The sequence below is a fragment of the Arvicola amphibius genome, chromosome 3 (assembly GCF_903992535.2).
Source record: "Arvicola amphibius chromosome 3, mArvAmp1.2, whole genome shotgun sequence".
Taxonomy (NCBI): Eukaryota; Metazoa; Chordata; class Mammalia; order Rodentia; family Cricetidae; genus Arvicola; species Arvicola amphibius.
Window position 1 is genome coordinate 31,428,808 of NC_052049.1, and position 26,716 is coordinate 31,455,523.

Genomic DNA, 26,716 nt, shown 5'->3' on the forward strand with positions numbered 1-26,716 from the left:
AACATACAGTATGATACTGAAATCAGTTCTCTCAAAATAAAAATAATTGCTTTAAAAAGTAACTTAATGCTCTTTGCTTAACCTTAAGTGAAGTTTTTCACGACTAAATACTGAACGTAATTAATTTTTCTATAACTATATCAGCCATTCAGTTCAGTGATTTCAATAGTGTAAATGAGTATTTTCACAAGAAACAGTTTATTATTTTAGAAGCAAGAACCCTCAAGTAAAATAACTGATAGGGGACACCTAGTGGTCTTTAGCAGAATAAAGACTTGCTGCAGAGAATGGAGAAGTCCCCACACATGTAAAAAAGCCAGAGAGCAATGCAACTGTGACTCTTATATTTATGGACATTATAAACATAAATCAAATTAAAATATTTTGAAGAATTTTCACAAGACTCACATTATTTAAACCAAAGTATGCTGCTATTATACATAGGCATAATAAGTCATTTTTATTTGACTTCCTCTAGATTGAATGGAAAACAAAGACCATTTAGTGTAAACAACCAAATACACTAATTTTGTGGCACAGAATCCATTCTATACTTAACTCCTAAAAATAAAAATCATAAACACAATGGACACTTAATAATAAAACACTAAAATTCTTAGACTTATAATATATTCATTGCTGCACATATTTTAAGGATTAAAATACGTGGCTAATATAGGCCCATTAGCTATTCAAAACTGAATCCTGCTTGACATAACTGCACACACAGGATTACAAATCAGGAATAAAGATTTCCCTTTACTATTACCACTGACCCACTCTTAAGCAGCCTCCAATCTCCCGAAATCTGTCAAACTAATAAGATCTAAGTTTCCTGCCTAAACTCTCTTGATGACACCTTACTTGGTTCAGTATTAACAGGAATTCCAGTCTATGATTTGAAGCTCTCTCTGGAGATGCACAGTCTCTCTGCTAGGCAGTTTATGCATTGTGCATTCATTGTAAGGCTACACCCAATGAGCCCACTAGCACAGTCTAGAATCCATGTTCAAACACAGTTCGAAGCTTCTTTGTGTACACTAAAAGCAATTTTCCACGTCTTCCTTCAGGTCAATTATCTACTCACATGTCTGCTTTTCCTACAAAGCTGCATCTGCTTTGTGTTTTAATACATTACACATCTATATGCAAACTTGACTTTAAAATGTTTCAGTATTAAAATATGAGTGTTCTTCAGACATTCAAGGAGTTTAATGATGTGGGATTCCTCTCTGTATTCTGTGAATACCATTGGTAAATAAAGAAACTGCCTTGGCCTGTTGATAGGGCAGAACTTAGGTAGGCAGGGAAAACTAAACTGAATGCTGGGAGAAAGGAGGCAGAGTCAGGGAGAAGCCATGTAGCCCTGCTAGAGCCAGATAGATCCTTAGCCAGTAAGCAACAGGCACATGGCAATACACAGATTAATAAAAATGGGTTGAATTAATATGTAGGAGTTAGCCAATAAGAAGCTAGATCTAATGGGCCAAGCAGTGATATAATTAATACAGTTTCTGTGTGATTATTTGGGGGCTGAGCAGTCGGGAACCAACAGGTAGACTCCCTCCAACAGTTTAGTGCCTAAATTATCATGTAACAGACAGCATGCTCTTATTTTTTTTCACTCCAGATATCTTTCTAAGCATGCTCTTATGTTGTGTTTTGAGGTCCTACCCTAGTACCCAAGGAGAGGCAAGGGCAAAGAGGACATATACTCCTCCAATTAAATGTTCATGTCTAGAAAAGGCAAGGACAGCATATATAATATCATAAACTGAAATATTAGGAGCCAGTAGAACATATCAGAATAATAATAATAGCAATTATAACTGAGTGCATCTAGATAGAATATATTGTGGAAATGGCTTTGAATCAAATTTTAAAGAACAGACACATGGAAAAAAAATGACTGAGGTGATATACACATGAAACCTTATTGCATTGGGGATAATCATTATTTTCAGTTATAGTAAAACAAAAACAAGCAAATGTTGGTGCAAAGAAGAAGTGGCAATGCTGCAGTGAGTGCCGTGTGCCAGAGAGCCTTGAAGGCGCATGAAAGAAGCACAGATTGGATGTGATAGGTATGAGCAAGACTGTCTAGGATCCTCTCTATGTTCTAGTAGTAGGCAGATTTCAGCAAACACATTATTTTCTCATGACAAGACTTAAAAATCTATGTCTTTTCTATAAACCAATGTCCTTAAAATATATTAAAGTCTTTAATTGCTAGATAATACATACCAAGATTTAAGTTTTAATTTGAACCAAACACATGTTAAAATTAACAAAAAACGATTTAAAAAAAATCATGTCTAAGTTGCCTATAGGTATGTCTCCTTAACAACACTGTGTGACTGTTCACAAACTGTAGACAAATCTCTTTAATCCAATGTCACAATCTATTATTGATTAGTAGAAAAGCACATAACATGCCACCACCAACAACAAAATAGTTATCTATCTGCAACTGCCATGCCTAAGATACTCAGAGTTGCAAGCCTTCCTTTCTGCCAAAGAGTGCATTTACTTGATTGTAACGTGCCTAAAATCCACACAAAAGAAGATGAGGAAATAGGAAATGAGAACTCAAAAAATGTACTCTATACCAGAAAGTTTTGGCATTGCACTAAAATTTTACATGATCCATGAATGAATGTTTAGTTTAGTTGAAATACGGAAACCTATCACAGATAACCCCTACAAAAGGGAATCATTGTCTTCAAATACGTTCTGTTATTTCTATGTTGAAGTCTAACTGTATTGCTCAAACTGCCTGGAACTCTTGGTCTTTCTCCTGACTGGGTCTCCCATGTAGCTCTGGGATTGTAGCAACACTCCAAAGTAACCATATACAAAGTAATTTTTTATGCTTTCAAATGATATTTTATAAGGCTTTAGAATGGCTCAGGGATCATCCCCTTGGACAAAAGACTGAGGTCAGCAGCAGGGCACTTGAGATTTTGAGAGCCCCTCGCTTTTGTGCAGCGAATAATCCCCCTTTTGCTGAGCTTTTAATCTGGTCTTTATCTCTTTAGCGGTTTGTGATCATCACAAATTGTTAATAATGTTCCATTTAATTTTCAAGGATTTCCTCACCGTATGTGTCTTTTTGGAGGGTCACAGAGAATTGTTTCCCCTGTGATAGATTAAAAAACAGAGATCACACAAGGAACTCTGGCATATTTGAAACATGTCCACAGGAAAAGCAATATCACTGGTTAGAGAATGACTTATAAAACCCATAGCATAAGAGTGAGAAAGCCCCTTTGCTCAAAATTTTACTAAAGAAAAACAAAATTTCTAGCTAATTTATATAAATTGTCAGATTTCCATGTCATTGACAGCATATAAAATTTCAGCCTAGTGTGAAAAAGCTCAGTCTTTACACTCTATGTCATTGATCTTACAACTGACTTAGGAAGTAAATTCCCCCTTGATACTTTAACCCCAGGGCATTGATAAATTGATCATCCTGACCAACTGTTTCCTCCTACACGCTCACCTGTAGCACTGATGGATTACTGAGGGTAAATGCTAAACTTCCTGCATCTCATTCATAGTATTTCTCTAATTTATCTGGCTTCAGAGCATCTTGTTGTATTTTAGTTGAACTAATCCAGGTTGGGGGTGGAAAAGAATGCACCACCAAAGATGAGCACAGTTCCCTATAGCAGGCAGCTGCTTTCCTTGCAAAGGACTCATTTAGAACAGTGGCAGCCTCCAGACTTCACACGTGACTTCCGCAAACTCGCTGAATTTAGCATTAGCCAGCCTGGTACTAAAACACTCAGAATTCAAAGACATGTGGGTGAACTCACATCTTCCTCTGCAGTCTTAATCTAAAAGCTCTTCTGATGATTAACCTCTTGTGTTTCTACTTGTAAACACATCCTGGTGACATTTATAAAAGTCAGGTAGAGACATGCCAGTTTGGGAGTCATTCAAGCTTTTTTTGTGACTACAAGTTTGAATTGTGTAGGTGGAATAAATGACTTTACATGAAATTCTGGAATGTGATTCCATTTCTTCGTCTTTAGTAAGAGTATTGCTATCAGACATTAAACATTCATGATATTTATTGTATGGGTATATCATATAAAAACATTCTTCAGCTAAATGAGCTTCTGACTCATTTATTACCAAGGTCATATATTTTTATAAGAAAGATCTTGCCAACTCACAACTGTCTCCCAAATGCATGTGGTTAGCAAATCTCACTGAGTGCATATTAAATTGCATTTCTCAACAATGAGATCAGACAGTTGATGTTTCTGAATGACATCGCGGGCACCTTTAAATCCTGTCATTCTGTTCAGATCTAGGTGCCTGTGACCATTGCCAGGAGCAGAAAACGTTGGTGTTGGGGAGTATCCTCTCTGGCCACATGCTCTGTCGTTTTATCTGATAGAATGCCATCTGTTCATCCTGCTGCCATTCTCTGGGATAACTGGGTTAAAACTGAAAGCCATTACAAAATAGTCACACTGCCTACTGTATTTTTAATTGACTGGGGAGTTCTATCCGAGACTATAGGTCAACGTATTTTTGTGTCCTTGCTTTAAGGGTAGATGTTTAGTCTTATAAAGGTACAATGGCCATATTCTCATATAAGAAAAGCTCTGTATAGTTCCATAAACAATCTATAAAATGGTCTGATAATATTATGTTTATAAAGAAAAGAATACAAGATTCAGTGAGAGCTGCACTCTTCTTCAGGTTGAGAGCATGGCCCTGGAGCCAGATTGCCATAATAAGAGTCCCAGCTCCAACCCTCAACAGCCTCTTCATTCCTGTAAGGAGCCTGCGAGTGTTTCCTTGTGCTCATCTGAAAATGATAACAATAGAATCTTTCTCGCTGGCTTGTAGAGAAGGTTTAGAGAGCTAATTTGTACAAAGAATCGAAAACTGCTTGTCATTAATACAATGTCCCTAATAAATATTAATTATTATCAAGAATGATCTTGGATTGATATTTTCAATTTATTATTAAAAAAAAAAGCTTTGCCAACTGAACATTAATTTCCGTTTAGATGTGTGTACTATATACAGAAATATTACAAGTGAATCTGGTTCCTAAAATATGCTTCATTTGATGCTAACTGTATTCCTGCTCCGTATTTTAAAAATGATCCATTGTGTGGCTTTCGTCAGTGTGCTGTGCACTGTCTTCTTATTATGTGTCATTTCCTGAAATCCTGTGAACCAAAATGTCATTGACAAACAAGCGTGCAGCAAAATATTGCTACAGCTGCCCAGAAAGTAAATAAAACTTGCATTTTATGACTTCTTTAAAACCGGAATTCGTCTTTTTAAATACCAAAAGGCATTTGTGTAGGAGCAAAACAACAGCCTAGAGTCATGTACTGCTTTCATTCGTGAGTTCCTTGAGGTACTCTGGAGAGCTTTTGAGCTCTCGTTCTTATGCAGACAATCAAATCCAGTTTATAATTAATACAAAGAGGTGTGCTTATGAAGGAAAAAGCCAAAAATGGTGACTATACTAGCTGTGAAAAGAGTTACCTATTTGCTTGATGGTGGTATATTTAACTCAGACCTTTGGAAACTGCAGTTGGCAGGGCTCTTTCACCATCCCACCCACTGTTTAAGAACAGCAGAAGCACTATTCAGCAGCAAAGAGGCCTAATTGGCTAGATTCATTGATTTCTTTGTGTTCTCCATGTACTAATTTCCTTCCTAGGTATGGTGCTTTTTTTCACTATTATGAAATGGACTAATTGGGGAAAAGGATGAGGAAAATGAGGCAACAAAAAACAATGAGCAGGTTTAGTATGCTAAACTCATATATGAATTTATAGAATTGAGAGATAAGCAAGGAAATGATGCAGTTTCCTCCATTATAAATTACATATAATGATAAATTAGATCACTAATCATACCCTATGCATCTTTGTCAAAGATGAAATTTGATGTACCCTAATTAAATGAAAAGAATCTTCCAAGGCATGGGAAAAAGTGTACAGCCTAGGATAACAATATGCCAGTTAAAGTGTATTTGCTTAAAATAAATTCACTTGGTAGAATGTTTTATAATTACTTTCAGTTGATTCAAATCTTTCAGAGATCCAAATATCACTAAATACCAGAAAAGAGAAGTTTGGGATTTATTTGTTCTCAAATTCCATGCAATAGAAACATAGAAAATATACATTCAAATAATCATCATGAAAATCACATGATATAGTGGCTTAAAGAAAGAAAACATATGACTTACCTCTTCCCACTGATGTATGTATCTAATTAACCTTGAAAGGCGTAATAAACGCAAGAGACTGAGAATTTTTGTAAATCTCACAATGCGAAGGGCTCTGGCCGTCTTGTAAACTTCCGAGTCCATTCCTTTCTCTACAATAAGAAAGATATAATCCACTGGGATTGAAGAGATGAAGTCAACCACAAACCAGCTTTTTAAATAATTCATCTTGATGACTTTAGGGTCCAGGATGATTTCAGAGCTGTCTTCATTGACAGTCCCAGTCCTAAAATTCATGATTAGGTCCAACAGGAAAACGGTATCTGATGCCACATTGAAAATAATCCATGGTGTTGTTGTTTGTTCTGTAAAGAATGTGATTCCAACTGGTATAATGACCAAATTTCCAACCATCATTATGAGCATTATTAAATCCCAATAAAACCTACAAAAAATAAGAAAAATCACATTTTAGTATGTAGAAAGTAATCAGTCATTTCCTGCCAAAAATAATTATTAAAAATATACAACAAAATTTATAAAAGACCAACAACTGTTTTTGAAATATTTTTCTAAATGACTGAATGTTCATTCTGAGAAAAACTAATGTATACTAAGGTAGGACTTTATGATTAGTATTCTAAAAGTTAATATAATTCATTATGTAATAAAATGCAAAAAAATCTAATAAAGAGCTGAAAATAAGTCATCTATATAATTAATGCCAAATATAGATGAAAACCATTTTCAAAATCATAAGTAAATCAAGAATACAAGTTCTATCTTTAAACCTTGTCTTTGCTACAATGTTTAGAGACATTTTGAAACACTTTGTATGTCAATTTAGCAATCCTAGAAAAGATTAAACAGTAACAGGTTGAGTTTTCTAGGAATTTTGTTGATAATAATTAATTTCTTTTTTTTTTTTTTTGAGACAAGGTTTCTCTGTAGCTTTGGTGCCTGTCCCGGAACGACCATCTTGTAGACCAGGCTGGCCTCGAACTCCCAGAGATCCACCTGTCTCTGCCTCCTAAACACTGGGATTAAAGGTATGTACCACCACCAACCAGGCCTGATAATAATTAATTTCTAAGAGTACAAATTTGGTCAAGTATAGTTTCTAACCTTTATTTCAGTTTTGAAGTATACCAGTGTTTAGGTTTGTCTTGGCTCCAAATAAAAGAAGACTAACTTGGGGCTTACATTGAACATAATTAGTGTCTACTTTTGAAGCAAGAACTAAGTTAAAATTTCAGTATTATATCACTTCATTGGAAATGTATCATACTATCTTTTAAAATAACTTTTGAATTCCAAACCGTTTTGAACATGCATGGTAATATTGCCTGTATTTTGAAGAATTTCTACCCCACCTGTGACATTGAGACTCAGTGGGTAAATAGAACTTGGACTCATATGGTAGACCTACCAGTAGAAATGACTAAGGAGTTACCTAGGCAAGCTTAGACTCTAGACATGCTTTTGAGGTCCTGTCTATATTAGGTTAATTAAAATGGAAAGACACTCCCACTGTGACCAGTCCCCAGACTAGACTTTCAACTGAATGAAAAAGAAAAAGTATTGTCCTATGCTTTCTGAATACAGACATACTTTGTCCAGCAGCCTGGAGTTTCTGCCACCAATACTTCTTTGCCAGTTTAGACACTACTCTCAAACGGGGAGCCAAAATAAAGCCTTTCTCCTGAAATCATGTCGTATTTTTTTCACAGCAACAGGGAAAGTAACTAATATACCAATTAACCTTAAAATTGGAAGAAATGAAGCAGATCCAGAGCCCAGCACTGGACAGAGCTCCAGAAGTCTGTTAAAAAGAGGGAGAAGCAATTACATGAGCAAGGGGGAGGGGTCAAGATCATGATGGGGGTAACCCACAAGGAACAGCTGAACGGAGCTTGTATGAGCTCACAGATTCTGGGTGGACAGCTTGGAATCCAGCATGGGACCACTGCATCTGGGTGACAGTTGTGTAGCTTGGTCTTTCCTAGCAGTGGGACCAGAATTACATGAGCTGACTCTTGGAACCTCTTCACTATAGTGGGATGCTTTGTTCAGCCTTGAGAGAGAGAGTGGGGAGGAGTTTGGTACCGCCTCAACTTGATATGCCATGCTTTGTTGATTCCCAAGGGATACCTCACTCCATCTGAATAGAGATGGAGAAGGAGATGATGGTGGGGCTAGAAAAAAAAGGTGGGAGGAAGGAACAGGAGGAGAGAAGGGAGGGAAAACTGTGGTTGGTATGTAAAATAAAATACAGGGGAAAAGGAAGAAAAATAGGAGCTTTATTTCTAGTGTTCTAACTCAATGAGAATTGACTTTAATGTTATTTTCACGAAGGCTCTCTTAGACCACTAACATGAGAATTAGCTCATTACTTATACTTGTAAAGTATATGTGAACTTTCAAAAGAAAAACATGATGAGTCAGGCAACACAACTATATAACCATAAAACAGTCTCTGGAAACAAGACACACTTTATGGTTGGCAGAAGTTTCAGTCAACCAGGATAATTTATTTGGTATTTGAACTGGTTAGTTACCTTGTCAACTTGGACACAAGCTAGCAGCAGCTAGGAAGAGAAAACCTCAATTGAGAAATGCCTCCCTCAGACTGGCCTATAGGCAAGTATGTAGGCATTTACTTGGTTAATGATGGATAAGGGAGGGTCATGCCCACTGTGGGTGGTAGAGTCCTAAGATAGTTGATCCTGGGTTAAATACGAAAGGAAGCTAAGCAAGCCATGCTTCAGTTCCTGACAAGAGGTCCTGCCTTTGACTCCCCTTCATGACAGATTGTAAACTGCAAGATGAAATAGCCCTTTCCTCCTCTGCACTGGTTTTAGAGAGCATTTTACCACAGCAGTAGAAAATAAAACAGAAATTGGTACCCAGAGGATGGGCTATTGTGACAAGCATGACCATGTTGTTTTTGGAAGGATGATGGAAGTGTTTGAAGCTTTAGGCTGGAAAACTGTTGACTTCTCATAGTGCTGTTCAGTGGGAGTTTGAAAGATGTGAGTGCAGGGAGAAAGAGCGATAATGGAAGCCTGGATCATGACGTGTCAGAAAGAAGTTAGAGACACCCTCAAGGACTATCAGGGATAGTCATGTGATGGGTTGAATTAAGACTCTGTCATTCTGGTCAGCTAGAGCTGAAGAATTAGGTGCAATTAACAATAAACCAGAGTCACGTAAGTAAAATGTTGCATTGCTTAGACGGTAGATACTGGTTATCTGCAGCTGAAAACTCAGCTGTGACTGACAAGAGACCAGCATCTTTGAGTGAAACCATCTGGAGGGTATTTCCTCAGAATCAGCACACAGCTATGGCCCAGGGCAGGCAAAGCCGCACTTCAAGATGGAAGCTAAACTTGGGAAGGGGAAGGAAGGGGAGCAGAGAAAAATGTAGAGCTCAATAAAAATCAATTTAAAAAAAAAAGCAAAAAAAGTCTCCAATTATGTTTGATGGCATGAAAACTGGAACATTGGAGGGATAATGGAAAGAAACTAGCTCTCCCATCATAGGGCAAGTTTGCAGTCCTTGAAAAGGAACCAGGAGATGCTATAGGTGAAGCCTCAGTTGCAGTGGAGACCCCAAGACTGTGGAGATTCCAGGGTTGTTAGATGACCACAAGGCACAGTGGCCGGTGTGCAGCAGAGTTAGCTTGAGGGAACAAGACAAGCTCTGTGGACTGTGTTTGGTGGAGGTGAAAGGATGGAGTTTCCCAAGCCCCTCTGAGCGCAGAAGATTGTGATTTCAAAACACCACACTCGAAGCTATAGGACTTGATTTGCACTGATGGATATTGGTTTGTCATTGACTTGGTGGTAACTGTGTTTTGACTCCTCCTCCAAGGAGTAAGAAAGCACTTAACATGGCATTTAAATTTACATCTTATATTGTCATATTATTATGAGAGCTTGGTAACAAAAACAAGAAAAAGTTATAGTTTGATAGTATTTTATTGGTGAGTCAAGTCCATGAGGAGTCAATTATGCTAATTGTTTTAATCAATGTGGCTTGAGTCATCTGGGAAGGGGGAACATTAACTGGAAAAAAAATCACTCCGTCATAACAGCATGTAGGTAAGCCTGTGAAGCATTTTTAAGTTAATTATCCATGTGGGAGGACTTGCCACTATATGGACTTTTGAGAAGCAGAAACTTTAAAACTGTTTTACTAACCAATCCCATATTCAGTCAGGCACCACAGCTAATTAATCCTAACATAAAAGCATCTTACGTAATCATCACTAATAGATATTTGGATGTTTTAACAATTGAAATAATTACATAAAAATCATAACTATATTATAACAGTCATACATAATAAATAATAATTATTTTCATTTTCAATTGAAAGTCTAGAAGAAAAATGTTTTATTCATTCATCTCCTCTTAGCATTGCAGGTGTCTTCATTCAAAAATTCCTACCAGAAAAAAAAAAAAAATCCTGCCAGCTACTTAATTTGGCGATGCTAAGTATGTAAATACTCTAATCCTAAATTTTCTTACCTACAAAATGTAGGTTGCTATAGTACCAAATATACAGGATTTAATGGATGAAAAAGACTAAATGAATTGTGTACACAGATCACAATAGCAAGAAGCCAAGGATCCCTGGTCCATAGCACCTTCCAGCCACTATCTGGCTACTCTTCCTTACTTACCAAAAGAAATCCGGCTTTGCAGGAATCAATCTGGACTAAACTGAGAAATACAGGCATAGGCTTGCTTATGTCATTGAGATAGATTTCTTTTCAAAAAAAAAAAAGGAAGCCTAATATTTCATTCCTTCTAGTCAACAGACGTGAAAGGAGCTGTCATTCTTTCATGATTATAGTGATAACTTCCGTCATCATCCCATAACCTTTCCTCGGCATTGCTGAAGACATTGTATCTATCTCAGTATTAATATCTAGGGTCATGATATTAATGCAATTTTCCTTCAAACTGTTATTGACTCTATTCTATTTTATGGTCATAAATACAGTATAGAAAGTCATAAATAAAATGAATGCAAGTTTTACTTAACCTGGTTTCAATCTATATGTATATCCTAGAAAATGCAGTCATCCCTTTCCCACTGTAGCAAAACATGCCATTTTCAGTAGTAATGATCTATTTTCTGGGTTCTTCAAAACTGGCCTCTTGAGAATCTCTTCTCCGCCTGCCTATGAGTTTTTAATGTTTTGCTCTGCCCATTTTTCTTGGGAGCTTAGGCTTTACTTTCTCTAAATTCCTTGTTGCTCCTCCCAACATTCTTTCCATTTCTATCCTTATCTTCATTGTTTCAGAAATGTGATCACTTGCTTAGAATTTATCAATGAATTTTCTAGCCATTCTAGAATATTTCTCTGGCTCCATGCCGAAGCAATCTATCCAAACTGCAGTTTCATGGGTCAAAAACCACCAATGACTCTCTCAAGCAAGTAGAAACAGCTGAAGGTTGTCAAGGCACTCGGTACCACAGCCTCTTCTGCACCCTCTTCTCTTGCTCATGCCCTGTCACCATGCATGCTGATGCACATATGCAAGAGATAATATGTCTTCCATTCTAGCTGTACTTCTATGAATATTCTACTTTCATTCAAATCCCATTTGAAAATTGATTTCTTTGTTTTCTGTGATATTTCTTCTTTTTCAAAACACAAAAAAATAGGAACAAAATACAATCAAAACTAACAATGCAGCCGGGCGGTAGTGGCGCACGCCTTTAATCCCAGCACTCGGGAGGCAGAGGCAGGCGGATCTCTGTGAGTTCGAGACCAGCCTGGTCTACAAAAGCTAGTTCCAGGACAGGCTCCAAAAGCCACTGAGAAACCCTGTCTCGAAAAACCAAAAAAAAAAACTAACAATGCATTTTTATTGCAACTTCATGTTCACAGCAAAACTAAGCAGAAGGCAGAGGGGTTTCTTATACACTGGCTTCCCTGATCTATGAATAGACAACTCCATGACTAGCATCAATCACAACAGGAACATTTGTGAGAAACGATGAGCCTGCATTGGTGTGCTATAAGCACCCGGAATCATATCTTAAAATTCAGAATTTTTAGTTAGTGATGTACACTCTATGGGTTTCAGCAAGCATGTGCATACATAAATGGATTCACTTCCTTGACTGTCCTCTACTTTCTGCTCATTCTTCTAAACCTTGACTTTTTTCCTTTGAAACAGACAGAGCTCAGATTCTAATTCTACTAGATATATGATTTAGGGCAAGATATTTAACTGTCTGAATTCTAGTTTTCTTCTTTGGCTGTCAGGGTTGCTCTGAAGGATTCTATATAATGATATATGCAGAATGTAGAGTCCGGAGCCTGCTACATTGGAGAAATAGAGGACTAAGACTCTAATAAAGTGAGTATTTCTGAGAGTTCTTTTCTACCCTATAATCTCTCTGTTAACCTCAGTAAGATTCCATCTCACCACGCATGGTGGCTAGGATGTGTCACTGCTCCCCCTATGTGTGGAGTAAATCTTCAGCTCAAGGAAATGGATAAAGTTATGGATAACCAAAATGGTAGTGGAGTATCAGCAAAGGCAGCGCACTCAGTAAACAACAGTAATATTGCAATAAGAGCAGAGAAATAATATAGACAGTAGTTTTACCTAGTACCGGAAATGAACAAAACCAATAAAAGTAAATCAGATAATTCTGAAAGTAATGCTTTTCTATTTAAATTGATGCAGTCCTCACTAATAATGACAAGATTGTCAAATTACTAGATAATTTATAGATACTAGATTTATAAATAATAGATTACTAAATAAATTATAGCTAATTTCTTTCCCTGTAGAGTCTACTTTTCCAATAGCTAGTTATAAGTAATACCATATTGTATAGATTAGTTTATAATATTAAGAAAAATTTCAAATTCTTATGTTTCTACCCACATATACTCCCTCCAAGGCTTACAGCAAGTATATAAAATTTAATCCTCCTTTCCATTCTAAGAATTTTTCACTACCCTCGAAAACCCCTGCTCCTGTTCCTTATGGCTTCCTCTCTGGTTGATATAAACTAATGATAGGCATCTGGAATCCAAATCCTTCAGTTGATTTGTTCTTACCATAGTTTGTCTTTACAAAGCCATTCCTAAATGCCAAATGAATGGTTCTCTTCTCCTTTCCACACGATGAAGTACGTATGTATTACTTTGAAAGGAGAACAAAAAGGTTTAACTCCTGACAACAGTACCCATTTCATCTCTACATAGTTGAAGTTAAATGATGCAATAATTCTAGCCTATCAACTCCCACTTGAGAATCACTCCTTAAAGAAGCAAACAAGTACAATCCTTTTGATAACTTCTTGTGAATTAGGTATCGCTTTTACACATTCAGAGCCACAGTGTGATACTTCTGGGAACTGTCAGTTGTTTCACAAGTAATCCTGCTTCAGGGGATGAATAAACATCACTAGATGCTGTAAATGTTTGGATCATTTAATTTAGAAAAAAGTCTTCAAAATAACAATTAGATTATATTTGAGATATCAGTCATAAACTCTGCATTCATTTGCATCAAATCACTTTCATAAATACTTAGAGGGATTTAATAGCTGAATTTCCTTTCATAACTGCATTAAGTCCCAACAATGATGATTTAATTTTTATTCAATTTCCAAAAGTCCAATTAATTGCCATATGATGTGATATATCTCTTCAGGAAAATAAGACACTGTCATTTCTAAAATCAGGGTCCTCTTTATGGGATCCTTAGTACGAATCCTCATAGTACCTTCCAAGCCAACACCTGAATGCTGATGTGATCTGTCCTCAGAGTTCCCTGTCACCAATGGGAATGTTGCTACTGAGATAAAATGCTGAGATAAAATGCTCACTTTTAGAGTCACAAAAGAGTTTCCTCAGTTGGGTCTGTTTTTGTCTTCTGTCATTGTTCTGGTTTGTCTGTGTGTTTGTTTTATCTGATGCTTTAACATCTCACAGGAAATTTATTATGAATTTATAGTCTATACACAATAAAAGAAATCAGCAAAGGTGTGCACAAGGAACTCCCAAGCGATTTGAAGCAGAAACATACTGCCCTTTTGCCTATCTTTCTTCCTTCTTTCTTTCCTTCCTTCATTCCTTCCTTCCTTCCTTTCCTCTTTCTGTGATTTCTTTCTTTCTTCATTTTGTATTTGTTTGTTCTTCTCAGGATCTATTTTGTTGTTATTGTTTATTTGATGTTTTTGAGATAATGTCTTATATGGACACATTAGCTTGAAAGACATTATGTGTTGGAGGATGGTCTTGAACTCCTTGATGGAATTATAAGCATCCACCATCATACCAATTAAATTAAATCATACCCATGAAATACTCTCTTAAATGAAAAAAATATTTGAGGAAAAACTTAGCTTGAATTTAGAATAAAACTAATTTAGAAAATAATTAAATATATTTCACTGTTTTCCAGTAAACTAACCATTTAACAACTAAGAACCAGAAGAGAGAATGATGAGCTGTTTTAGATGAAAGTGTGACCAGATTATTGAAACAAGATGGTGAGACAGAGGTTCAAATCCTATTGCAGTATAAAATCTATGCTAATTAGGAAAGAGGCAACTGGTTTTGTCCTTTTCTCGTAATGTCGTTTTTCCTTGTGTGTGAGCCTGCTAACCAGTAATGCCTGTGACTTGAAAGTGCTCCATATACTTTTATGTGGGTTTTCTACTACTTCAACTTTTCTACTTCTGCTCCTCTTCCTTAAAATTCCCACAAGTCTCTAGTTTCAACATTACAATAGATTCTCACTCATTTTTCTGTATTAGCAGAATCATTTTCCCCAGTCCTTAACTGGCTCCATTTCTTTGGCCATTTATGTTAGCATTAGACAAGATTTCTCCACCCCACCCAAGGTTCTTTCCTGTCTGCATTGTCTTCTTTTGCTTCATCAATCTAAATAAATGAATGTATGGTTTTGTTTTTTATTTTTACTAGTAATAGCAATAAAAGCCAGGAGCATGTGTCGTATACAAGTATGTCCCCAACCCACTTCAAACTAATTGACCTGGTTTTTTTAAATTTCTTTCCTTATTATAGGACAGCGGTTTTGCAGCTATTACATATCAAATTCAAGAATGTGCCCCCAATCCTCTCTGCTGAGTTTGCTATTTGATCATCTGCCACTGACTTCCTAGTGTAATCCTTTTCAAATTTAGCTTTTCATTTAGTTCTGTCACCTTCATCCTTGGTGAAGGTCTTGATTTATCAACACCTGCTGGCTAGTTTTCTCATTTCTACCTGCCTTCGTATACAAGAGACGCTCCTATTGCTTACAAAGGAAAGGTAGCTACTCAATATCCTCTGAAATATGTACCAATTCTGCATCATAAAGCTTATTTCCTGTGTGCTTAACTCTCAGCTGGATTTTAGGAAGGCTGTGCTGTTCAGATGCCTTCTCATTGGCATCATTCAACAACTGTCATCTGGGGTGTTTTCCCCTAAAGCCAAAATTAATTATGTGAAGATTTCACCTAAACTGACTATTTTCTTTCAAGCTCCTAATTGTTCCTCACCCCATTTCCTTGCCAGTTAGTTTGTATTTCCTGCCTGTCTCAAACTCCTACATAAATTTCAGTTGCCAACTTTGAGAAAAATTTATTAAACAGTGCAGAAGTTATCATAAAATGAGGTACATGATAATTAGATAAATAACAATAAAACATTAAGAAATAGTATCTTAAAATAGTTTTAAGCCAATCAAATATCAATCTTCTCTTACATTGCTTAGCAAATTCTGGATTTCCAATATTCAGATTGCAAATCGATTGCATCTGCTCTAAAGATGGCTTATTACAATACAATAAACATTTGTTTGACATTTATGATCAATTTCCTTTATGATTGATTGGAAAGTAATTGGACTTAAGTCTTCTTAAATTGATCTTTGAATGCTAGAATTATAATATGTATATTTAAGCTTCTAATTCAGTGTCTTTGGCTAACAAAAAGAAGATATTCAAACTCAATTGAAATGAAGACTGTAACTAAAAGTCAGTCTAATGAGTGCGGGCGTCTGTTTATTCCTAGTTATTAGTCATGTCGTTATTCACAAGGTTACTATTTCAATCCAATGATAGAGTGGGGGAGAAGCTCTTTGTCCAGTAAGTCTGTCTATTCTGCAGTACTCCATCTTCATGATGACATGCAAATTTGTCATAAAGAGAAAAAAATGTTTAATTTATGAAGTTTGAGGGAGTAGAAATAGTTAATGAAATCACTCCTCATGCTTAAATTTAGAGCCCTTCAAAAAGCCCCATCTAAAAGTACTCCTTAGTGCTTAACTACTTTTGTTGAGCATTACGCGCTTTTTGTTTATTTTTCATTTGAGGTTTTTTATTAATTATTTGAGAATTTCATATGCTGTATTTTAATTATACTCAACCATCTCCTAATTCCTTCCAAATCCACCTTCTTTATACCCCAACTCTATATCCTCATTAAAAAATACTAATAACTATATTTACCATATACTCTAAGATGTGTGACCATATCAGATGAAAAGATAATTAGAACAAACAGTGCTTTCCAGAATCAAGATGACTGTTTCACATATGGATTCACAGTGGTAATACAGCATGCACGAAACCTGCAGAAGCTCAGTCTACACAAAATGACAGCATGGGGTGAGTAGGCACAACGTCCCAGCTCTAACCAAGGAGCCATTGGTAACTGATAGCTTCCAGCAGAAGGAGAGCTAGTTTTCTTTATGTGTGCCTCCTAATAGATGCTCTGCTTGTGAGTCTTCACACTTCATTACTCGAAGACAAGGAAATATACTGTCATCGGTCATGACATCTCAAGAAAATGTATCCTAGTGCTATTCGCTTCACTAGGAATTGCAGTAATTGGAGTACTTTTATAAGTTTATAAAAATGAACCAGAGACATGATGTTAGGTTACCTTACTGATGTTGTAGTTCAGTGATAAAGATAGCAAGGATGCTTTTACTTTAACACTGGGCTGAATGACTACCAACCACCGTTGGTTGTTTGCATGCTTTCATCTAACCACTGTTGAATTTTGGAAATAAATATAAAAGATGGTTAAATTTTTTTTTTTTTTTTAGTTTTTCGAGACAGGGTTTCCCTGTAGTTTCTAGAGCCTGTCCTGGAGCTAGCTCTTGTAGACCAGGCTGGCCTCGAACTCAGAGATCCGCCTGCCTCTGCCTCCCGAGTGCTGGGATTAAAGGCGTGTGCCACCACCGCCCGGCCAAGATGGTTAAATTTTAAATGTATTTAAGTTGACAGTTTTAACATCAGAATAATTCTCTCATAGCTTCCATAATCCTTCCATGGCTTTGCTAATAGGCAATTTATCACTTATTTTCTTTTGCTGGTAATCAGAAACAATGCCACCTGTGTTTCTTGCTATTTGCATATTTTTAAAAACCCTTATATCAGGGCTATAAGATAGTTCAGCAAGTAACCGCCTTTGCTGCTTTTGTAGAATACCCAGGATTTGTTCCCAGTACCCTTATTGACCAAAAGCCCTTTGTATCTTTAGTTCCAGGGATGTTACATCCTCTTCTGACCAGCGTGGCCACTATACACACATGATACACTTACATACATGTAGGCAAAACACTTAAACATGTAAATAATAAAATAAAAATTTTTAAACCATATCATTTTTGGTCAGGTTAAACCACTAATGTCTTGCAGAACTTTTACGTGATTTTTCCAGTTGAGGATGATAAATATCCAAGCATGATATGGCATCTTTAGTCAATAAACAATCTTCAAGTTTGTAGAGTGATTTGTGAATTACCAGTGAATCAAAAAAAAAAAATCATCTGTCCTTGTACCCACTTAGTAGAACAGAATTTCCACAAAAATAATCTGTGTGATAGTATGTTTCAGAAGTGATATCTGGATTGTTTCTGCTTTATTATGAAAAGATATCTTGCTAATGCATTGATCAAGATCATTTAGATATTCTAAATGCAAAAACAAAAAAAAAAGAAAAAAAGAAAAAAGAGAAAAATTATGAAAAGAATCAAACAGTACTAAATACTTTATCCAAATGGTAACATTATAATAATAACAAGTATGGCCACTTTTTCAACTCAGGAAATAGCATTCTAAGCAGTGAAAGTAATATATGTAAAATAATCAGAAATCCTGACATCAAGAAAAAGCAATTTTAATTTAAAAAAATGTGTATTACTACTTAGGTCAGACTAAGAATTTAGGACATACTCATAAATAGACTACAACAGGTACTCTGGCTTTCAAAAAATGTAAAAACATATGTTTAAGGTAAGTATATTAATATTAAGCAAATATATTATGCAAAATATACTGAGTAGTTCCTGTGGTTGCGTAACTAACTATTCATTGCATAAATATCAATTTGTCAAAATTTATGTGCTATATACTGGATTTGACACTACCATTTGAATGTGAAATAGACTCAGACCAGGTCTTAAAAAGATATGATCTATCATTTTATAGTTCTGGAGCAGAAAACTATTCAAAAGTCTTACCCACCTCTTAACTCTTTTAATAACAATAGTGCCTGGCTTAGCGAGACATGGCCACTGGTGGCATAAATGTTTTAGAAGTAACCAAATACTTTCTAATTATATTTAAAACCGACCCCAAAAGATAGAACGTATGCCTGATACTGGTAACTGAGTCAGAACACTATTAGTGATACTTTATAGGCCCTAGGTGAGAGCCCAATAATAATTCTGCAAAAATGGGCATGGTATTAAATTGATCCTCAGCTTCTTCTAGTTAACCATTAGATTAGCGCATCTTTCATCCCTTATCAGAATACTGCCTGTGTGCAATAGGTGATGAATAATACAGAGACCCACAACTGGCCAGCATGCAGAGAATAAGAGAAGGTGGCTCTTAGGTCTAATTGGGATACCCATAAGGGTCAAGCCTCAGCAATCCCCAGAAAGGAGGTGGCAGAAAGGCGGTAATACCTAAAAGTGGTAGATGTCTGCAGGGAAACCGAATTTGCCGCATATGAGAGGATGTTGCATAGGTGAAATCAGAGTAACTGGCGCTGCATAAACATAACCTACACAAGATCAAGCAAGCAGAAATTCCTGCATAGACAGGAAGGGGATCAATAGATTTCCATATATAGCTGAGGAACAATCTGCAAGAATGGCTTCTGGAGAAAAAGAGAATAAGGTTTTCATCAGGAATGTGGTCCCTGAGTCTACATCTACTTACAAATAGGCAGTACTAAAAAGATAAGGTAAGTTATTAAAGGGGCATTTATGAAGTTGTGAGGAAAAAACTTGTGGGGATTATTACAGTTGAATGGGTATCCCATGGTTTAAATTAGATGCTGTCTGTGGTATTGGACATCTGGATGCTTGCTTCCCAGTTTGTACGACTGTTTGTTGAGGCTCAGGAAGTGTGCCCTTGATGGAGGAAACATGTTACTGGAAACAGGCTTTGAGAGTTTAAAGATTCATTACATCATTTTTAGAACCCGCCTTCTGCTTTGTATTTGTGTTTCTAATGATGAACCCTCAGCTTGTAGCCTGCCACCATATCTTTAATCCACCACCATAAACCTCTGGAACCATATCCCTCCATATGATGCCTTGCCATGGTGGTTTTGTTTTAAATTAATTTTATTGAGCTATACATTTTTCGCTGCTCCCCTCCCTTCCTCCCCCCTCCCCTTAAGCCTTCTCCCATGGTCCCCATGCTCCCAATTTACTCAGGAGATCTCGTCTTCTTCTACTTCCTATGTAGATTAGATCCATGTATGTCTCTCCTATGGTTCTCATTGTTGTCTAGGTTCTCTAAGATTGTGATTTGTAGGCTGGTTTTCCTTGATTTATGTTTAAAAACCATTTATGAGTGAGTATATATGATAATTGTCTTTTGGGGATTGGGTTACCTCACTCAATATGATGTTTTTTAGCTCCATCCATTTGCCTGAAAATTTTAAGGTGCCATTATTTATCTCTGCTGTGTAGTGCTCCATTGTATAAATGGTAGTGTTTTATCAGAGGAACTGAAAAAGTAACTGTTAAAGAGAGGGTACTGGGCATAGATTGGATGAAAACATATACGTATATAGAAAATTCTCAAATAATGAAATGTGTAATGAATGTGGAAATGCATGTAAAGCAACAACTGAAAATTGCCCATATATATTAAAATATCTAGAAAATTGCAAAAAAGCTTTGTGTTGATGATGTAAAGTAAGACACTTGATCTAGAAAAAGAGAGCAAATGACTAATCTTTCAAAACCCTGTAAGTACTATGAGTCTGTGCAAAGGAAAGTTCTGGGACACACACACGCACACACACACACACACACACACACACACACACACACACACACAAAGAAGGTGGTCAAGTATTTGTGGGAAATAGCAGAGGAATTGAGCAAGGTTTCCATGGAAAGAATGGATTCTGTGGGAGTTTAAAGAAGAATAACCTCACAGGCTCATAGATTTGAATGTTTGGTCACCAAGAAATGGCACTATTAGGAGGTATGACCTTGTTAAAGTAGGTGTGGCCTAACTGTAGGAAATGTACCATTGGGGATAGGCTTAGAGGTTTCAAAAACTTAAGCCAGGCCCAGGGTCTCTCTCATGTCCTTGATCTGCTGTCTTTAGATCTTAATGGAGAACACTCGGCCTCCTTGTCTGCCTGTATACCACCATGCTACACACCACGAGGATAATGAACTAAAACTCTGAAGCTATAAGCAAGCTCCAATTAAATGCTTTCCTTTATAAAAGAGTTGTTGTGGACATGGTGCCCCATCACAGCGATACGATACTAAGACAGATGCCACACCTACATGTTATGATATATAATCAGAACATTCTGGACCAGCAACACCACAAACACAGGACCACAAGACCTCCTGGGGTGGGACACTGGAAGAATGAGACACAAGGTTGTCTCACCAGCATCCTCTCCATTCTCTTACACTTTCAAGTTTCTCTGTTTTCAAGTTTCTCAAGTTTCTTGGGAGATGACCCCTAAGGCTTAGACAGAATGAGTTGTTGCAAAATTCTGCTTAGCACTGACCACCCGAGAGTCATTTATCTACATCACTATGACCAGTTCTAAGTCTCTGCATTTACTACCGCCTGCCTACAAAGAGAAGCGTCTCCAAACAGGGCTACTAGCAGCATGAACCTATGGTCATAAACAAAGTATCCAGAAGGCAGTTTGACCATGTGTTGATTTTGCAAAGCACGTGAGGTCTGAGTGTCGATGGAATTTTGAAGGAAAAAAAAGTAAAATTAAGATATTATTACACCTTATTTCAAGTTATAGTTGAGAGCCACTGTACCAAAATAAAGTAACATGAAGCAGAAATATGTAGATAAATGGAACAGAATAGAATATCTAGACAGAAAGTCATGTAGCTAGAGATATCTGATTTTTTAACAAAAATGTCAAAACACTCACTGGAGAAAAGACACCCTCTTCAACAAACGGTGTTGGGAAAATTAGATGCCTACACAGAGAGGAATGAAACTGGGTCCTTATCTCTCAACCTGTACCAAAAGCAACACGTGAATTTTAACAAAAGATTATGGTATTAAAGATTAAGCATTTCAGTTTAGAAACTTACAGGGACAAAGGGATACCGTTTCTATACAGTTTGTGGGTTATTATTTCATCTAAAGCAGCAATTGCAGAAGATATTATTTCATACTTGAACTGCTTTTAGATTTTCACCCACTAGCAATTGCAGAGCAGAAAGGGGGTGTCTCAAGGAAGAAAATGATTCTAGCAGGAGCATATGTTTCCAGGTCCTTAACAAACATCGAAGGTGTGTGGGCAGAGTAACATTTGCCACCGCATATTTAAGAATTGAAGACTAAGTTTCTTTAGTTGTGAGGCAATTCACACAAACAGTAGGCATATTTCAAGTAGAAATGGTGATTCAGTGAGAAAATTTCACTCGACAAGAAACAAATCAAACGAATTCCCACTCAGATTCACTTAGATCCCTATAAAATTTATATATGTAAGGTTTGGCATGTGTACGTAGAAAGAGATTTTGCCTGCTTTCCTTTTGTCTTTCCCGTAAAATTCAGTTGACATTTTTTTTTTTTTTGGTTTTTCGAACAGGGTTTCCCTTCAGTTGACATTTTAAGCTCTTTTATCTGCTTCAAAAGAAATATAAGCACAATAGGATGCTGTCCAGAAGATGACTGAATCCCAATGAACAGGTCAAAGTCGCCCTTGTTTCCCCACAGGTATAGAGAAAAAATTAAGAATGACTATAAATGTATGAAATTCTGCAAGAATTTTTTGAAATTTGTGTGTTTCAAATTATATCGAGAAGACATGGTTTCAAGATTCATGAAACTTTAAGTAGCAGGCTATGAGCCTGGTTGTTCCAACAGAGAAAAAGTTAACAAAACAGAAATTATGTGAAGGAAAAAGAAATAAGAAAAAATACTAACCTTTTGTGGAGATACCTTGGAAAAGAACGAAGTTAAAAATTTCTTGATCATATGTATGCATCAGAAATAGTAATTCTTTGGCATAATAATTTTGTTATTTTGTTCCTTCCTACTACTAATTGAAAAGTCATTATTTGTTTAGAAACCCATCTGGCACCATGTAACGGCAGTAAAGATTAAAAATGACTCTCAGTCTATAGAATATGTGGATGGGAACTGAGTCATCTTAGAACTGTTGGCAATTTTAAACTGGTATAAATGGCTTAATTTGTGTCATTACACATCTATCCCATGGTTTTTCTCACTCATCTTTAATCAAAGCATGGCTTCAGAGAGGTTTTGCATTTTTATTTACTATGATTTATTCATAGCATTTGTGTGAAGTTATCAAGATTTAAAAGAAATTGGAGTCATTTTAGATTGGCATGGATCTTCATGTTGAAAAGCATAGAGAGTTTGTCAGACCGTGGGAGCACACAACTTTAATCCCAGGACTAGGGAGGCAGAGGCAAGTGGAACTTTGTGATCTCACAGAGAAATTCTGTCTTGAAAAAACAAAAACAAAAAACGACTTCATTAAAAAATGCTTTCATTAAAAGTTCTCAAGATAGTTTACCAAGTATAAATTCAATATTCTCAATTTTTATTTTACAGAAATAAAACTCAGAAAGAATGATGCAACTTCTAGAAATCCAGTATGACGTCTAGATTGGGGAAAGAAGAGATTTTAAAAAAAGCATCCTTTTGCTGGGAACATAGGCAAGATATGAGGATGTCTGAATTTGCAGATAGTGATTTGGGGGGGGGGGGAGTATAGCATCAGGCCTTATATCAAAGAAGCTAGAAAAAATGAGGGGAAGAGGTTTGGTGATAATGAACTAAATGCTTCACACACTTAGAAAAATATTATGAGGGGTAACATTCTAGATCTTCAAGTAGATAAGAGGGCAAGATAGTGGATTTCTCGGTCATTGTATAGACTAAAAAATTTTAGTTTGGAGGAGCATGAGTCCTCCAGGGGGATAGTAAGGTCTAAGAAAGAGAGAAGGTCCAAAGTGATAGTCAGGGGTCGTGTCTATTCAGATTCCAAGCAAGCAAAAAAAAAAAAAAAAAAAAAAAAAAAGGACTGACATAGAACATGCCAAGAGAGACATTGATCAGCATAAAGAATGGAAAAATATATTTCAATAAGATTAATTAAGTGATCAATCTAAGGTAATCACACATGCACAGTTCTTATATTCAACTTCATGTTTACAATTCTTTGCAAGTTGCAATGATTATTATTTATCTTGCACTTATTTTTTTTCACATAGTCGTGATGAAGTTTTGTTCTCTAACATGAAAACTGAACATTTATGAGATCTGTTCAGATTTCTTTCTCCTTTTTAATCAGTCCAAATCCCAGCTCTTAGAACAATACTGCGTACAGTGCGTCTCACCAACCTACTTACTCGAATCTCGATAATCTTTCAATGCCATATTCAGAGGCGAACCTAATCTAGATAATCCACAGGCATGCCTTGGTCTCAGGTAACTCAAGATATTGCAAAGTTAACAATATTAGTTAACATGACAGACACTATTATATATTTACACAAGTCTATTATTAGGCTAAATTTTACTAACTTAAGCCATAATGAAAACAAGTCACTATGCAATTATATCAATCATTATGAAATTCTGGATTGTGTAGTTCAGGCTCATGATACTGAAGCAATGTTTTACCTGTCTTATCTAGCAAAGTTTTATTTCAATTTAATAAGATCTTTTGATCTTTTTCACTTCACTAGACATTATGTCTAATGTAAGTGAATGAAGCAAATGAAGAAGATACAAGGTAGAAAGTGATCAAATCAGGTGAAAGCTAATAAGATACTAATAGAGTGTGTGGGCATTCAGAAGAAATTGGCTGCTGGTTTATGGAATTAAAGGAAACTCTACATAAATCACATTTAACTAATCTAGTTATCCAGCACAATTTTGACGCTAAAGATATGGAACTAGACAGAGAATGCTAGAAAGAAAATAAATAGATAAGAAAGGACAATAGGGAGTAAATTCAGAGATTATTCCTTTACATCTTACTTTGCAGACAGGAGGTGCTCCAAGCAAACTCCATTGCCTCAGTGAAGTTCTCTGGAGACTGATAACGAACTTGAATATGAGATGCAGTTTCTAATGGGGACTTAGACTGAAGTAGATAAGTTTACTTTGAGACACAGTTTTCTTAGTTTTGTACCAGAAAAATTACCAAAAAAGGAGAAAAGGCAAATTTAGGACCACTAAACCAAAAGAATAATTCTAAAATTTTGGATGAAGCTTATTGCATAGTCCTATCTTTTCATAAGTTTTCTTTTCATGTTTCTTTCCCAAAATAAAAAGGTTAATTGTCATACTCTAACTCCAGTGCATTTCACACACTTTGAGGTTAAAATGTGAAAGCTAGGAGAGAATGGTAACTCCTCGTGGAAGCCCATGCTTCTTGAAAACAGTGCTCCTACAGAACTGGGAAGATACAGCAGTGCTGCAGGAAGAATGTAATTTTGAGTTTCCCAGATGAATGTTCTTAAGCAACTCATCCACAAATAGCAAACATCACATTATTCTAGACAACCCATTAGATTATAATAATTTAATATATTACCTTACCCCTGTACCATTTACATCTAAGGAAGCCACTATCTACTCTGTTGTGTCCTGTAAACATAAACTTCTCTAATGCTCAGCTTACATCTATCATAAGCTCTATTATTACCTCAGGATGTTTCTACAAAGGAAAGGCTTTCTAAAGAAAAACTGCATAATGGCAACACCACCAACAGACATGCTAGTGCTAGTGCTGACATGCTGGTGAAGATGCAGCACCAGCTGACATGCCAATGATAATAGGGGAATCTCACCCCACCCCATCTCTTGATGAAGAGCTACAAGCAATTAAATGCTACTGAAAGGGGAAAATCAGTCTTCTCCATGGACAAACCCTTTAAAATGCATATACTTATAACTGTTACAAAGAGACTCAGGTACACACACACACACACACACATATATTCTTATTTAAAAGAATAAATATATAAATATATTTCTTATTATAGAAGGGTGGTTTATAATCCATTGTATTATAGAATTATGTTAGTGTGTATATTACTCAAATACTATAAAATATGCATTAAAAGGAATATTTGATTATTTTTATTTTAAGTTTTTTGAGAATTTACTACATGTATATTGTATTTATATCATTTCTACTCATCTCTCTTCCTCCTCCAACTCTTTCCATACACCCCCAACTCCCTCTCAAATTCATGACGTATGCACTGGCAGCTAGTCTACTATCCCAACTGCATCTCCCCTTTTTAATGTCAAGCTCAAAGTCATCTTCCTCCATCAGTTTCTGAACCTGCCAGTATGAAGTATTCGCTATCCTGTTTACTAGAAATCTGAAGTAATCACTCTGCCCTGTTTACTAGAAAATCGTATTTGATATATAAGGTTATCTGAAATTAAGTGTGTAATATATGGGATCAAGTATGTAATTATTTTACTCCTAGTCCCGTATACTAACTAGATTGCAAGACCCTTAAGAGGGAAATTCATATATACCTAGTTTTCAAATATTTTTGATACTTTGTACTTGGTTTTATGCAGCTAACTACTCAATACTTAAATGTCCAGTAAATTTAAATAAGTGTAACATCTTTTCTTGACTAACACTCACGAGAATTAGAGAAAAAGAAAAGAGACAATGTTGGAAGAAGGCAGCCAGCAGAATAGAAAGGGAGACAGGAAAGGATAATAGGGATAAATATGATCAAAATAGAAGACATATATATGTATATATATATACATATATGTATGGAAAATGTCAAAACAAAACACATCATTTCATAATTTCATACAGCTAATATGTTCCAATAATTTGTTTCACAAAATTCTATGTGAATTGTGAATTACTTGATTTGAGCCTCAAACCACATGTGAGCTTCCTCCCAGGCAAATATGTACCCTGCATAAACAAAGGCTGTCTGAGTTGTTACTAATTTTTGCAG

The 26,716-nt window shown here is 36.1% G+C and overlaps 1 protein-coding gene across 1 annotated transcript in view; it reads right to left on the reverse strand.

The window, feature by feature from the left end:
* The window catches only part of Hcn1 (hyperpolarization activated cyclic nucleotide gated potassium channel 1), a 342,629-nt gene that overhangs the window by 290,586 nt on the left and 25,327 nt on the right, over window positions 1–26,716 (reverse strand). Inside the window, exon 2 of the mRNA XM_038323575.1 lies at window positions 6,236–6,659. Within this exon, the coding sequence (XP_038179503.1) occupies window positions 6,236–6,659 (424 nt within the window). The remainder of the gene's footprint in view (window positions 1–6,235; window positions 6,660–26,716) is intronic.